This window comes from Bufo gargarizans, chromosome 4 (genome assembly GCF_014858855.1).
Source record: "Bufo gargarizans isolate SCDJY-AF-19 chromosome 4, ASM1485885v1, whole genome shotgun sequence".
NCBI lineage: Eukaryota > Metazoa > Chordata > Amphibia > Anura > Bufonidae > Bufo > Bufo gargarizans.
This window is the reverse complement of record NC_058083.1, coordinates 312,227,267-312,244,739: the sequence shown is the minus strand read 5'-3', so window position 1 is coordinate 312,244,739 and position 17,473 is coordinate 312,227,267. Positions and strand designations below refer to the sequence as shown.

General features: G+C 39.5%; 1 protein-coding gene across 1 annotated transcript in view; it reads right to left on the bottom strand.

The window, feature by feature from the left end:
* LAMA2 (laminin subunit alpha 2) overlaps window positions 1-17,473 on the bottom strand; it is a 772,405-nt gene that overhangs the window by 670,365 nt on the left and 84,567 nt on the right. Inside the window, exon 6 of the mRNA XM_044291170.1 lies at window positions 499-677. Within this exon, the coding sequence (XP_044147105.1) occupies window positions 499-677 (179 nt within the window). The remainder of the gene's footprint in view (window positions 1-498; window positions 678-17,473) is intronic.

Here is a 17,473-nt window from a genome sequence, read left to right as displayed (position 1 = left end):
GGATGACGAACGGTGCATTTTCAGAGTTTTCAACGGACCCATTGAAAGTCAATGGATCCGCAGAAAATCATGGAAAATAGAACAACGGCCACGGGTGCACACAACGGTCGTGTGCATGAGGCCTTAGACTGGTGCTGGATACGCAGAAGTTATGTAGAGGGGCCTATTCATAACTTCGGCTGATCCACCGCCAGCTATAAAGGATATTGACCCCCATTTTTTCTTAATTTTAAGAGGTATGAGAGTGGGAAGTATGGGTCAATTTAGAAATGTTTGGTAGGAGTAGCAGGTGGATGAACTGAGCACTAGTAATGTGGATAGGACACAATTAATTAGATGTTGAGTCCCAAAAGATTTATAATGATCTATGGTGTTTAACTTCTGAGGACATGAAAGGGGAAGCACATTCTATAATCTATCATCTATTTAATACAACAATTATAAATAAAAAGTTAAACAATTAAGTAAAATGATATAGAAAAGTAATATATACTGTACCCATTGTGGTCTGTAAAAACGATCTATACAAGATTCACAATTTATTCCAGCAGTGTTCTCAGTACAGTTGACACAAACTCCTCCTCCGATATAGTCTCCATTAATATTCAAACTCAGATTCTGGTCAGCCACTTCTTGATCGTAATAGCATTCACCTGTCTTTCCATGACAGTTACATGCTAAGAAACAAGTTCACAGTGTTAGAAAATTAAATAAGAGATCAAGCTGCAGCAAAAGCTATTCCCTCTGGCATGTCTGGAATATCTCACCAAGCATGTTACAACACTTCTTAAAGGAAAGCTGTCCTCGTCAACTGGTAATGGAAATCATATAATAAATAGATTTAGGATGAGTGAATCAATTCTAATGGATTGATTTGTCTCATTACCAAGAGTTCTCTGCCTGTGAAGGGCTGTTGCCACAGGTCAAGAAGAACATACCTGTTGATTATCAAGGCCGGATATCTCAAACTGCCCTGACAATCTCACTTCTGTGCCACTAGTCCGAGTCGAAGCACAAGTGCAAAGGCTCTGCTGCGAATGGGGCAACTGTACATGCACAGCTACACTTCCTGGCACATGAACAGTTGCTGCTCCCGAAGAATGTTGAAAAGTTAAAAGTATTATTTTTAATATTTGCAAAAAAGCTAATAGTTTAAACAAGGTTGCCATATCAACAAAAACAATTTATTAGATTAACATATAAAGAAGTTATATCCTGTAAGTCAACATGTACTGGGAAAAAGCTATACTGTGACTGGTCTTTAAGGCTAAAACACATTGGTTGTTAATAGATCAAAACATGCCTGGAGGGTGGATAAAGACTATCTTCAAAATTAACTTATGGAGGATATATATATATGTTTTAAGCAGGTTCTATTGAGACATATCTCACACGCACTAATGTCTTGTTAGAAAGCTAAAGGCTGATCTTTAAAAGAACAAAAATTAAAGACTATAATAAGGATTGGGCCCTTGGAGAGGGTAATACATAAAGTAATATGCTTCCAAGCATGTTTTATTGCTATAACAAATAGACTGGAAGATTGCGGGCAAACTTGCCTGGTCACATTGCTTACATCAGGAGGCAAGGAAAGAGTTCAAATCACCTAATGACATTAGTGGACAACTAAGGTACCAGTTAGAATTATATTCCTTAGCGACAAAAACTAAGTTACCGAGTTTAAAGGGTTTTGTGGCTTTGAAATATTCCTGCACAATTTTTGGGATAGGTTATCAATATTAGATGCCTGGGGATACAACTATTGGAACCCCCAGTCATCAGCTTTTTAAGGGTACCATGGCACTTGTGCAAGCGTAACTTGTTATTTACCTGCGTGTCATCTACTTAGTAGCGCTGTGTAGGGCATTGCAGATTCTAAAGATAAGCTATCAATATTCCGAACCCCAAAAACTCCTTTAAAACGAATGAGTTAAAACAACAAATATATTTTAGCATTTTTGATAAAATCTAATTGTGTATTTAATGGTCTTTAGACCACTGACCTTTTAAGTAGAAAATCTTATCAGGGCTATTCTGACAGTTGTAAGACAGTAAAGAGATTGTGTCAAAGTCCATTTAAAGTGGTTTTCTAAGATTTTTATATTGGCAGCCATCAATTCCTGATTGGTGGAAGTCTGACTCCTGGCACCCCCACCGATCAGCTGTTTTAAGAGACTGCAGCATTCTGATGAGCGCTGTGACCTATTCCTAGTCCTGTGACATCAAATTAATTGGTCACATAGCCTAGGTGCAGCTCAGTACTTTTCAAGTGAATGGACCTCCGCCGCAATACCAAGCACAGCTGCTATCAAATGGATGGCACTGGGCTTTGCAAGCTATAAGAAGGCCACGCTGCTTAGCATAGCGGCACATCCTTCTTAACCCTTTCATGACCAAGGGTCATTGATACCCCTATGACCACGTTTAATTTAGCAAATCTGACATGTGTCACTTTATGTGGTAATAACTTTGGAACACTTTTACTTATCCAAACCATTCTGAGTTTGTTTTCTCATGGCATATTGTACTTCAAGATAGTCATAAATAGAGTTGAGCGAACACCTGGATGTTCGGGTTCGAGAAGTTCGGCCGAACATCCCGGAAATGTTCGGGTTCGGGATCCGAACCCGATCCGAACTTCGTCCCGAACCCGAACCCCATTGAAGTCAATGGGGACCCGAACTTTTCGGCACTAAAAAGGCTGTAAAACAGCCCAGGAAAGAGCTAGAGGGCTGCAAAAGGCAGCAACATGTAGGTAAATCCCCTGCAAACAAATGTGGATAGGGAAATGAATTAAAATAAAAATTAAATAAATAAAAATTAACCAAAATCAATTGGAGAGAGGTTCCATAGCAGAGAATCTGGCTTCCCGTCACCCACCACTGGAACAGTCCATTCTCAGATATTTAGGCCCCGGCACCCAGGCAGAGGAGAGAGGTCCCGTAACAGAGAATCTGTCTTCATGTCAGCAGAGAATTAGTCTGCATGTCATAGCAGAGAATGAGGCTTCACGTCAGCCACCACTGCAACAGTCCATTGGCATATATTTAGGCCCAGCACACACACAGGCAGAGGAGAGAGGTCCCGTAACAGAGAATCTGGCTTCATGTCAGCAGAGAGAGAATCAGTCTGCATGTCATAGCAGAGAATGAGGCTTCACGTCAGCCACCACTGCAACAGTCCATTGTCATAAATTTAGGCCCAGCACTAGTGTTGAGCGGCATGTCCCATATTCGAATTCGCGAAATTTTGTGAATATTCAAAAGAATATTCTTAAAATATTCGCGATTATTCAAATTCGTTATTATTTCGCATATGCGATAATTCGAATTATCGCATAATACATATGCTATGCAAAATTCACATGTGCGCTAATGAAATCGCCTTACGAAGATTCGCAACTCAATTCAATCACTAATGTATGAATGCAATGCCCTTTGCCTCTGTTCTGGGACAAGTGTAGATATTCGCATGTGCGCTAATAAAATCGCCTTACGAAGATTCGCACCTCAATCACTTTCTAGGGAATGTGAGACTTTTGGGAATCAATCGAGATACAGTGGGGGGTGATGACAGTAGTTGACAGAGTACAGATCAATGTAATCTGTAAGGTGGAAAGTAAAATAAAAAATACGAATATTCGTAAATCGAATTTTACGAAGTTCTACGTATTCGCGAATATGGTGCTATACTATATGAATGCACAGGCCTTTGCCTCTCTGTTCTGGGGACAAGTGTAGATATTTGCATTTGCGTTAATAAAATCGCCTTACGAAGATTCGCAGCTCAATTCAATCACTAATGTATGAATGCAAAGCCCTTTGCCTCTGTTCTGGGACAAGTGTAGATATTCGCATGTGCGCTAATAAAATCGCCTTACGAAGATTCGCAACTCAATTCACTAATGTATGAATGCAAAGCCCTTTGCCTCTGTTCTGGGACGTGCCGATATTCGCATGTGCGCTAATAAACTCGCCTTACGAAGATTCGCAACTCAATTCACTAATGTATGAATGCAAAGCCCTTTGCCTCTGTTCTGGGACGTGCCGATATTCGCATGTGCGCTAATAAAATCGCCTTACGAAGATTCGCAACTCAATTCACTAATGTATGAATGCAAAGCCCTTTGCCTCTGTTCTGGGACGTGCCGATATTCGCATGTGCGCTAATAAACTCGCCTTACGAAGATTCGCAACTCAATTCACTAATGTATGAATGCAAAGCCCTTTGCCTCTGTTCTGGGACGTGCCGATATTCGCATGTGCGCTAATAAAATCGCCTTACGAAGATTCGCAACTCAATTCACTAATGTATGAATGCAAAGCCCTTTGCCTCTGTTCTGGGACGTGCCGATATTCGCATGTGCGCTAATAAAATCGCCTTACGAAGATTCGCAACTCAATTCACTAATGTATGAATGCAAAGCCCTTTGCCTCTGTTCTGGGACGTGCCGATATTCGCATGTGCGCTAATAACATCGCCTTACGAAGATTCGCGCCTCAATCACTTTCTAGGCAATGTGAGTAAGATCTGAGCTGTTGGACCTTTGGGAAACAATCAATTATATGTGTACTGTAATTTTGTGGGGGGGGGAAAAACAAAAAACAAATATTCGTTTTTACGAATATATAGCACTATATTCAAAATATTCGCGAAATCGCGAAGTTGCGATATTCGCGAAAAAAATTTGCTTTTCGAATATTCGCGCTCAACACTACCCAGCACCCAGGCAGAGGAGAGAGGTCCCGTAACAGACAATCTGGCTTCATGTCAGCAGAGAATCAGTCTGCATGTCATAGCAGAGAATGAGGCTTCACGTCAGCCACCACTGCAACAGTCCATTGGCATATATTTAGGCCCAGCACCCAGGCAGAGGAGAGAGGTCCCGTAACAGACAATCTGGCTTCATGTCAGCAGAGAATCAGTCTTCATATCATAGCAGAGAATCAGGCTTCACGTCACCCACCACTGTAAGAGTCCATTTTCATAAATTTAGGCCCAGCACACAGGCAGAGGAGAGAGGTCCCGTAACAGAGGATCTGGCTTCATGTCAGCAGAGAATCAGTCTGCATGTTATAGCAGAGAATCAGGCTTCACGTCACCCAACATTGGAACAGTCCATTGGCATATATTTAGGCCCCGGCACCCAGACAGAGGAGAGGTTCATTCAACTTTGGGTAGCCTCGCAATATAATGGTAAAATGAAAATAAAAATAGGATTGAATGAGGAAGTGCCCTGGAGTCCAATAATATATGGTTAAGGGGAGGTAGTTAATGTCTAATCTGGACAAGGGACGGACAGATCCTGTGGGATCCATGCCTGGTTCATTTTTATGAACGTCAGCTTGTCCACATTGGCTGTAGACAGGCGGCTGCGTTTGAGGCCTAGTATTTAGGCGCTGGGTGACCGGTATGGATTTAGTGACAGAATTAGACTTGGAAATGCACAGTAGCGTGTGTGTGAAGTTATTCTGAATGACCCTATGTGCACCTTCAATATTATATACCCTTTTAGGGATAGATTTCAAATAGCTCTGATATAGCAGAAACCACTAAATTATGAAATTGCTAAATTGGGAATTGTATTTCAACCCAGAACAAGAAATGTGCTTGAACGGACACTAAATAACTCGCCCAGCTACAGCACTAACGACAGATTTAGCTGGATATGAATTTGAGGCCTAGTATTTAGGCGCTGGGTGACAGGTATGGGTTTAGTGACAGAATTAGACTTGGAAATGCACAGTAGCGGGTGTGTGAAGTTATTCTGAATGACCCTATGTGCACCTTGAATATTATATACCCTTTTAGGGATAGATTTCAAATAGCTCTGATACAGCAGAAACCACTAAATTTTTAAATTGCTAAATTGGGAATTGTATTTCAACCCAGAACAAAAAATGTGCTTTGACGGACACTAAATAACTTTCCCAGCCACAACAGGACAGCGTTAACGAGAGATTTAGCAGGATATAAATTTGAGGCCTAGTATTTAGGCGCTGGGTGACAGGTATGGGTTTAGTGACAGAATTAGACTTGGAAATACACAGTAGCGGGTGTGTGTGAAGTTATTCTGAATGACCCAATGTGCACCTTGAATATTATATACCCTTTTAGGGATAGATTTCAAATAGCTCTGATATAGCAGAAACCACTAAATTATGAAATTGCTAAATTGGGAATTGTACTTCAACCCAGAACAAAAAATGTGCTTTGACGGACACTAAATATCTTGCCCAGCAACAACAGTACAGCGGTGGGTAACGAGAGATTTAGAGGGATTTAAATTTGAGGCCTAGTATTTAGGCGCTGGGTCACCGGTATGGATTTAGTGACAGAATTAGACTTGGAAATGCACAGAAGCGTGTGTGTGAAGTTATTCTGAATGACCCAATGTGCACCTTGAATATTATATACCCTTTTAGGGATAGATTTCAAATAGCTCTGATATAGCAGAAACCACTAAATTATGAAATTGCTAAATTGGGAATTGTACTTCAACCCAGAACAAAAAATGTGCTTTGACGGACACTAAATATCTTGCCCAGCAACAACAGTACAGCGGTGGGTAACGAGAGATTTAGAGGGATTTAAATTTGAGGCCTAGTATTTAGGCGCTGGGTGACAGGTATGGGTTTAGTGACAGAATTAGACTTGGAAATACACAGTAGCGGGTGTGTGTGAAGTTATTCTGAATGACCCTATGTGCACCTTCAATATTATATACCCTTTTGGGATAGATTTCAAATAGCTCTGATATAGCAGAAACCACTAAATTATGAAATTGCTAAATTGGGAATTGTACTTCAACCCAGAACAAAAAATGTGCTTTGACGGACACTAAATATCTTGCCCAGCAACAACAGTACAGCGGTGGGTAACGAGAGATTTAGAGGGATTTAAATTTGAGGCCTAGTATTTAGGCGCTGGGTCACCGGTATGGATTTAGTGACAGAATTAGACTTGGAAATGCACAGAAGCGTGTGTGTGAAGTTATTCTGAATGACCCAATGTGCACCTTGAATATTATATACCCTTTTAGGGATAGATTTCAAATAGCTCTGATATAGCAGAAACCACTAAATTATGAAATTGCTAAATTGGGAATTGTACTTCAACCCAGAACAAAAAATGTGCTTTGACGGACACTAAATATCTTGCCCAGCAACAACAGTACAGCGGTGGGTAACGAGAGATTTAGAGGGATTTAAATTTGAGGCCTAGTATTTAGGCGCTGGGTGACAGGTATGGGTTTAGTGACAGAATTAGACTTGGAAATACACAGTAGCGGGTGTGTGTGAAGTTATTCTGAATGACCCTATGTGCACCTTCAATATTATATACCCTTTTTGGGATAGATTTCAAATAGCTCTGATATAGCAGAAACCACTAAATTATGAAATTGCTAAATTGGGAATTGTACTTCAACCCAGAACAAAAAATGTGCTTTGACGGACACTAAATATCTTGCCCAGCAACAACAGTACAGCGGTGGGTAACGAGAGATTTAGAGGGATTTAAATTTGAGGCCTAGTATTTAGGCGCTGGGTCACCGGTATGGATTTAGTGACAGAATTAGACTTGGAAATGCACAGAAGCGTGTGTGTGAAGTTATTCTGAATGACCCAATGTGCACCTTGAATATTATATACCCTTTTAGGGATAGATTTCAAATAGCTCTGATATAGCAGAAACCACTAAATTATGAAATTGCTAAATTGGGAATTGTACTTCAACCCAGAACAAAAAATGTGCTTTGACGGACACTAAATATCTTGCCCAGCAACAACAGTACAGCGGTGGGTAACGAGAGATTTAGAGGGATTTAAATTTGAGGCCTAGTATTTAGGCGCTGGGTGACAGGTATGGGTTTAGTGACAGAATTAGACTTGGAAATACACAGTAGCGGGTGTGTGTGAAGTTATTCTGAATGACCCTATGTGCACCTTCAATATTATATACCCTTTTAGGGATAGATTTCAAATAGCTCTGATATAGCAGAAACCACTAAATTATGAAATTGCTAAATTGGGAATTGTACTTCAACCCAGAACAAAAAATGTGCTTTGACGGACACTAAATATCTTGCCCAGCAACAACAGTACAGCGGTGGGTAACGAGAGATTTAGAGGGATTTAAATTTGAGGCCTAGTATTTAGGCGCTGGGTCACCGGTATGGATTTAGTGACAGAATTAGACTTGGAAATGCACAGAAGCGTGTGTGTGAAGTTATTCTGAATGACCCTAATGTGCACCTTGAATATTATATACCCTTTTAGGGATAGATTTCAAATAGCTCTGATATAGCAGAAACCACTAAATTATGAAATTGCTAAATTGGGAATTGTACTTCAACCCAGAACAAAAAATGTGCTTTGACGGACACTAAATATCTTGCCCAGCAACAACAGTACAGCGGTGGGTAACGAGAGATTTAGAGGGATTTAAATTTGAGGCCTAGTATTTAGGCGCTGGGTGACAGGTATGGGTTTAGTGACAGAATTAGACTTGGAAATACACAGTAGCGGGTGTGTGTGAAGTTATTCTGAATGACCCTATGTGCACCTTCAATATTATATACCCTTTTAGGGATAGATTTCAAATAGCTCTGATATAGCAGAAACCACTAAATTATGAAATTGCTAAATTGGGAATTGTACTTCAACCCAGAACAAAAAATGTGCTTTGACGGACACTAAATATCTTGCCCAGCAACAACAGTACAGCGGTGGGTAACGAGAGATTTAGAGGGAATTAAATTTGAGGCCTAGTATTTAGGCGCTGGGTCACCGGTATGGATTTAGTGACAGAATTAGACTTGGAAATACACAGTAGCGGGTGTGTGTGAAGTTATTCTGAATGACCCTATGTGCACCTTCAATATTATATACCCTTTTGGGATAGATTTCAAATAGCTCTGATATAGCAGGAACCACTAAATTATGAAATTGCTAAATTGGGAATTGTACTTCAACCCAGAACAAAAAATGTGCTTTGACGGGCACTAAATAACTTTCCCAGCTACAACAGGACAACGGTAACGAGAGATTTAGAGGGATTTAAATTTGAGGCCTAGTATTTAGGCGCTGGGTCACCGGTATGGATTTAGTGACAGAATTAGACTTGGAAATGCACAGAAGCGTGTGTGTGAAGTTATTCTGAATGACCCAATGTGCACCTTCAATATTATATACCCTTTTTGGGATAGATTTCAAATAGCTCTGATATAGCAGGAACCACTAAATTATGAAATTGCTAAATTGGGAATTGTACTTCAACCCAGAACAAAAAATGTGCTTTGACGGGCACTAAATAACTTTCCCAGCTACAACAGGACAACGGTAACGAGAGATTTAGAGGGATTTAAATTTGAGGCCTAGTATTTAGGCGCTGGGTGACAGGTATGGGTTTAGTGACAGAATTAGACTTGGAAATACACAGTAGCGGGTGTGTGTGAAGTTATTCTGAATGACCCTATGTGCACCTTCAATATTATATACCCTTTTGGGATAGATTTCAAATAGCTCTGATATAGCAGAAACCACTAAATTATGAAATTGCTAAATTGGGAATTGTACTTCAACCCAGAACAAAAAATGTGCTTTGACGGACACTAAATATCTTGCCCAGCAACAACAGTACAGCGGTGGGTAACGAGAGATTTAGAGGGAATTAAATTTGAGGCCTAGTATTTAGGCGCTGGGTCACCGGTATGGATTTAGTGACAGAATTAGACTTGGAAATACACAGTAGCGGGTGTGTGTGAAGTTACTCTGAATGACCCTATGTGCACCTTCAATATTATATACCCTTTTTGGGATAGATTTCAAAGAGCTCTGATATAGCAGGAACCACTAAATTATGAAATTGCTAAATTGGGAATTGTATTTCAACCCAGAACAAGAAATGTGCTTGAACGGACACTAAATAACTCGCCCAGCTACAGCACTAGGGACAGATTTAGCTGGATATAAATTTGAGGCCTAGTATTTAGGCGCTGGGTGACCGGTATGGATTTAGTGACAGAATTAGACTGGGATATGGCCAAAAAATGAACAGACTATTGCTGGTTAAATGCACTTGGTGTGACAGCTTCACCCTGATGTAGGCTTTAGCCAAAAAACAACCACACCATTGAGGGTTAAATGCACTTGGTGACAGGCGCAGCTTGCCCCTGATTTTGTATATGGCCAAAAAATGAACAGACTATTGCTGGTTAAATGCACTTGGTGTGACAGCTTCACCCTGATGTAGGCTTTAGCCAAAAAACAACCACACCATTGAGGGTTAAATGCACTTGGTGACAGGCGCAGCTTGCCCCTGATTTTGTATATGGCCAAAAAATGAACAGACTATTGCTGGTTAAATGCACTTGGTGTGACAGCTTCACCCTGATGTAGGCTTTAGCCAAAAAACAACCACACCATTGAGGGTTAAATGCACTTGGTGACAGGCGCAGCTTGCCCCTGATTTTGTATATGGCCAAAAAATGAACAGACTATTGCTGGTTAAATGCACTTGGTGTGACAGCTTCACCCTGATGTAGGCTTTAGCCAAAAAACAACCACACCATTGAGGGTTAAATGCACTTGGTCGCAGCTTGTGCTGGCGCACCACAAGACACAAAATGGCCGCCGATCACCCCAGAAAAATGAGACTGACAAACGGTCTGTGCAGCCTAAAAACAGTGAGCAATTGAGGATCAGCAGCTCAATGATCCACAGCTGCAGATCGATCAGTTAATCAAGTCCTTTGGAGGAGTTAATCTGCCTAATCTCGCCCTACTGTCGCAGCCGCAACCTCTCCCTACGCTAATCAGAGCAGAGTGACGGGCGGCGCTATGTGACTCCAGCTTAAATAGAGGCTGGGTCACATGGTGCTCTGGCCAATCACAGCCATGCCAATAGTAGGCATGGCTGTGATGGCCTCTTGGGGCAAGTAGTATGACGCTTGTTGATTGGCTGCTTTGCAGCCTTTCAAAAAGCGCCAAGAAAGCGTCACAAAAGCGCGAAGAAAGCGACGAACACCGAACCCGAACCCGGACTTTTACGAAAATGTCCGGGTTCGGGTCCGTGTCACGGACACCCCAAAATTCGGTACGAACCCGAACTATACAGTTCGAGTTCGCTCATCCCTAGTCATAAATTTGAGTCAATATATTTCACCTTTATTTCTCTGCTTTTAAAACAGAAAGTGATACCACATAAAATATTTATACATTCCCCACATGTCTAATTTATGTTGGCATCATTTTGTAAATGTCATTTTATTTTTTTAGGATGTTAGAAGGCTTAGAAGTTTTTAAGAAAATTTCCAAAACCCACTTTAAAGGGCCAGTTTAGATCTGAAGTCAGTTTGTGGGGGCTTACATAGTGGAAACCACCCATAAATGACCCCATTTCAGAAACTACACCCCTCGAGTTACTCAAAACAGATTTTACTAACTTTGTTAACCCTTTAGGTGTTCCACAAGAATTAAAGGTAAATGGAGATGAAATTTCTAAATCTCTCTTTTTTGTCAGATTTTCCATTTTATTTTATTTTTTAACACATTGAGGGCTAACAGCCAAACAAAATTCAATATTAACCTGATTCGGCAGTTTACAGAAATACCCCACATGTGGTCGTAAACTGCTGTATGGGCACATGGCAGGGCACAGAAGAAAAGGAGCGCCATATGGTTTTTGGAGGACAGATTTTGCTGGACTGGTTTTTAGATGTCATGTCCCATTTGAAGCCCCCCTGATGCACCCTTACAGTGGAAACTGTCCCCATTTTGGAAACTAGGGAATAAGGTGCTAGTTTTTTGGTACTATTTTGGGGTACATATAATTTTTAATTGCTCTATATTAAGTTTTTTGTGAGGCGAGGTAAACAAAAAATGGCTGTTTTGGCACCGTTTTAATTTAAATTTTTTACAACATTCATCTGACAGGGTAAATCATATGCTATATTTATAGAGCAGGTTGTTACGGACGCAGTGATATCAAATATGTCTACTTTCTTTGTTTGTTTGTTTCAGTTTTACATAATAAAGCATTTTTTTTTTTTAAATATGTTTTTGTGTCTCCATTTTATGAACGCCTTGTTTTTTTATATTTTTCTATTTTTCTGCCAATCATCTTGTGCAGGGGCTCATTTTTTGCAGAAAAAGTTGATGTTTTTATTGGTACAATTTCTGGGTACATATGATTTTTTGATCATTCATTATTACACAAGGTGACCCACAAAATAGTTGTTTTGGAACAGTTTTTATTCATTTATTTTTACAGCGTTCACCTGAGCAGTTAGGTCATGTGATAATTTTTTAGAGCAGATTATTTCGGACGTGGCAATACCTAATATGTATACTTTTTCCATAGTCTGAGAGCCATAGCTTTTTTATTTTTTGACCAATTGTCTTAGTTAGGGTAGCATTTTTTGCGGGATGAGGTGACTGTTAGATTGGTACTATTTTAGGTGGCATACACCTTTTTGATTGTTTGGTATTGCAATTTTTGTGAACTAAGGTGACAAAAAATAGCTTTTTTGGCACTGTTTATATATTTTTTTTATAGTGTTCAGCTGAGGGGTTAGGTCATGTGATATTTTTATAGAACTGGTTTTTACGGACGCAGCGATACCTAATATGTATACTTTTTAAAATTGATTTCACTTTAACACAATAATAACATATTGGAAACAAAAAAAATTATGTTTTAGTGTCTCCACGTTCTAAAGCCTCATGCACACGACCTCATCTTTTGCGGGCCCCATTGAAGTAAAAACTGCGGCTCTGATGTGGACCCGAAAAACGGTTGTGTGCATGAGGCCTTAGAGCTATAGTTTTTTATTTGTTTTGCGATTTTCTTATGTGGGAGCTCATTTTTTGAGGGATGAGGTGACTATTGGTACCATTTTGTGGTACGTAAGCCTTTTTGATCGCTTAGTGTTGCACTTTTTGTGATGTAGGGTCACGGGTCACAAAAATGGCTTTTTTTACACAGTTTTTATTTTTATTTTTATGGTGTTTATCGGACAGGGTGGATCATGTGAAATATTTATAGATTCGGTTGTTATAGATGCGGTGATACCTAATATGTGTATTTTTTTTTCTCCATATTTTATCTCTTATAAATGAGAGGATATAATAAAAGGCTATTTATTTTATTTTTGTTTACATTTTTATTTATTTCAGTTTTTTAATTGTTTTATTTTCACACTTTTTTTTGTCAGGTCCCACTTGGATCTTGAATATCCAGTGGGGCTGATGGCTGTACTATACTTTGCAATGCTCTTGATCAGTTTTACACTTTGCAAGGCGTCCGGTTGCCATGGCAGCGTGGCAGCCTGGTGGTTGAGAGAGGCAACTTGGCAGCTTGGTGGTTGAAAGAGGGAGCCCCCTCCCTCTGTGAACCCCTTGGATGGCGCTGACAGTGGCATCTAAGGGGTTACAGCAGAGTGTCAGCATACAGCTGACACTCGCTGTTGATGGCAGCGGCTCAGGAACAGAGCCGCAGCCATCACAAATAACGGGGGCACGGAGCAGGGGGACTCACCGGTGGGGAATGCAGGGTAGAAATGGGGGCAAGGCCGGCACAGATGGGGGCAGGGTCGGCACAGATGGGGGCAGGGCCGGCACAGATGGGGGCAAGGACCAGCATAGATGGGGGTAGAGCATGGAGGAAAAAGCAAGCAGGGAAGACATCAAGAGGAGGACGGACACCAGGGAGGACATTAGGGGGCACAGATCGGGGTACACATATTGGGGGCGCACAGCAGCCAGTGCCTGATTTCAGGGTCTGATCTGCAGAGTGCAGATCATAGCCTGTAACCGGCATTTTAATCCCTTAAGGAGCGGGCTCATTTTCACCTTCAGGACCAGACCATTTTTTGCAAATCTGAGCAGTGTCACTTTATGTGGTGATAACTTTAAAAAGCTTTGACTTATCCAGGCCATTCTGAGATTGTTTTTCGTCACATACTTCATGACACTGGTAAAATGGAGTAAAAAAATATCTTTTTTATTTATGAAAAAATACCCAATTTGCCCAAAATTTTGAAAAATTAGCATATTTCCAAGTTTCAATTTCTCTACTTCTATAATACATATTAATACCTACAAAAATAGTTATTACTTTACATTTCCCATATGTTTTCTTCATGTTAGGATCATTTGGGGAATGACATTTTATTTTTGGGGACGTTACAAGGCTTAGAAGTTTAGTAAATCTTGAAATTTCTCAGACATTTTCAAAAACCAACTTTTTAAGGACCAGTTCAGGTCTGAAGTCACTTTGTGAAACTTACATGATAGAAACCACCCAAAAATGACCCAATTCTAGAAACTACACCCCTCAAGGTATTCAAAACTGATTTTACAAACGGTGTTAACCCTTTAGGTGTTCTACAAGAATTAATGGAAAATACAGATACAATTTCAAAATTTCACTTTTTTGGCAGATTTTCAATTTTTATATATTTTTTCCAGTTAACAGCGAAACAAAACTCATTATTTATGGCCCTGATTCTGTAGTTTACAGAAACATCCCATGTGTGGTCGCAAACTACTGTACGGGCACATGGCAGGGCACAGAAGGAAAGGAATGCCATATGGTTTTTGGAAAGCAGATTTTGCTAGACAGTTTTTTTGACACCATGTCCCATTTAAAGCCCCCCTGATGCACCCCTAGAGTAGAAACTCCAAAAAAGTGACCCATCTTAGAAACTACGGGATAGGGTGGAATTTTTGTTGGTACTAGTTTAGGGTATATATGATTTTTGGTTGCTCTATATTACACTTTTTGTGAGACAAGGTAACAAGAAATAGCTTTTTTGGCACCGTTTTTTTTGTTATTTACAACATTCATCTGACAGGTTAGATCATGTGGTATTTTTATAGAGCAGGTTGTCATGGACGCGGCGATACCTAATATGTATACAATTTTATTATTTATGTAAGTTTTGCACAATGATTTCATTTTTGAAACAAAAAAAATCATGTTTTAGTGTTTCCATAGTCTAAGAGCCATATTTTTTTTCAGTTTTTGGGCGATTATCTTAGGTAGGGTATGATTTTTGCGGGATGAGATGATAGTTTGATTGGCGCTATTTTGAGGTGCATATGACTTTTTGATCGCTTGCTATTACACTTTTTGTGTTGTAAGGTGACAAAAAATTGTTTATTTAGCACGGTTTTTATTTTTATTTTTTTACGGTGTTCATCTGAGGGGTTAAGTCATATGATATTATTATAGAGATGGTCGATACGTACGCGGCGATACCTAATATGTATACTTTTTTTATTTATGTAAGTTTTAATATCATTTTTTAAACAAAAAAAAAATCATGTTATAGTGTCTCCATAGTCTGAGACCCATATTTTATTTTATTTTTTTGGGCCATTGTTTTATGTAGGGGCTCATTTTTTGCGAGATGAGGTGACAATTTGATTGGTACTATTTTGGCATACATGCAACTTTTTTAATCACTTTTATTACCTTTTTTGGGAAGTAAGGTGGGCAAAATTTCAATTTTCTCATATATATTTTTTTTTTATGGCGTTCACCGTGCGGGGAAAGTAACATGACCGTTTTATAGATCAGGTGGTTACGGGCATGTTGATACCTAATATGTGTAGTGTATTCTATTTTTTTTTATTTTTATTCAGTGATAAATGTGTTTTTTTATCTTTACTTTTTTCACTTTTTTTTTTACTTTTTTTTGACCCAGACCCACTTGGTTCTTGAATGATTTCAGTGGGCATCCTGTTCCGATTAACCCCCGCCGCAATCGCGTTTTAAACCTATGATGGTCCGGTACGTCATGTATCCTTAAAGACTTGGGAAACATGCCATACCGGCACGTCATGTGTCCTTAAGGGGTTAACACTGCCGCGATCCGATTGGTTAGTCTGCAAAGACTAACCAATCGGAGCGATTGCCGGCAAGGGAACACTCTGATTGGTCCCTTGCCGGCATTACTGGACTGTATGCTGTCCGTGACAGCAGCAGTCAAGGGGTAGAAGCTTTAATTCAAGCGTTTTACAGCGCTTGGATTAAAGAACTGCCATGACATCTATACACGTGCTAGCTACACTGGGTATGTGCAGATAGCACGTATATAGCCGTATGGTAGTCGAGAAGGGTTAAACAGCTGATTGGCTGGGGAGTTGGAACCCTCAGTGATCTGAAATTGATGACCTATCCTGAGAATAGTTCATCAATATTAAAAACTCAGAAAACTCCTTTAACGCATGCCCTGTATATTGTAGCTAGGACTGATTCTTCAGCATTATCCTAGCTGAGCATAGCATATTAATTAAGTTCTAATCCAGGGACATATTCAGGCACTATTTTCCCAGAATATCATAAAAGGGTTCTACATGATAGAAATCCTGATGTGCTCCTAGCTTGTGGTATTAACAATATTATAAATCACCTTGGAACTTCTTAGATGAAAGAGTATATGGGGATAGTCCAGACACTATATATATATATATATATATATATATATATATATCAGGATAACCAAATCAATATTTCATCTTACTGAATCATATAACTCACTTGTATTTTCTGAAAACATATAACTCAGAAAATAAAAAGTTTGACTTTAGTTTTTACACAATACATCAGCCTGGGGAACAGCTGAGGTACAAGTTTCACTTGTAGAACTTGTCCCAATGTTACGCTAGGCACTCATTTTGCTGAACTGTTATTACTGTATTGTATTACATCTCTAAATGTTTTCTTTACAGCAAAAATAGATATTGTGTCTCCTTGAGATCTACCAACAATGAAATAAAGCATCATATTTGCCCTTTCCCTGTGGTCCACATTTTTTTTTTTTTTTCTTTTCACATTTCTTGTGGCAGAGGTTACTTATTACAAACAACAGAACTGCTGCTCACCTTGTTATTGCAAGTTCTCCATTGTCAGGGAATCACAGAGATTTTTCAGCAACATTTATTCAGCAGGTTGCGTAATATTTTATTGCAGGGATTATTGCTATTTAACTACTGTTATTTCACAGTTCCTCCCATTTAGGCTACATGCACACGAACGTTGTTTGTTTCTGTGTACGTTCCATTTTTTTTTTTGCGGATAAGATGTGGACCCATTCATTTGAATGGGTCCGCAAAAAATGCGGACAGCACACCACAAAAAAAAAACCGGATGGCATACTGATGTCATCATTTTTTTTTTTTTCGGATTCTAAATTTGCGGACCACAAAACACATACGGTCGTGTGCATATAGCCTTACTTTGGGTCTTGCAATGACATTTATTATTAATGGATTTTACCACTGCATTTGATCATTGCTGTAGAGACCAAACACAATAATATATATATATTTTTTTGTATCATTAAGCAACATGGTTTTTCAATTGCAAGTAGTATTTTATTCTATAGTATTTGTTTTGCCTATGATTCTTTGTATAAGCTTTTAAAGGAATAGATACAGCACAAGGGCTCATGCACACGGTCTGCA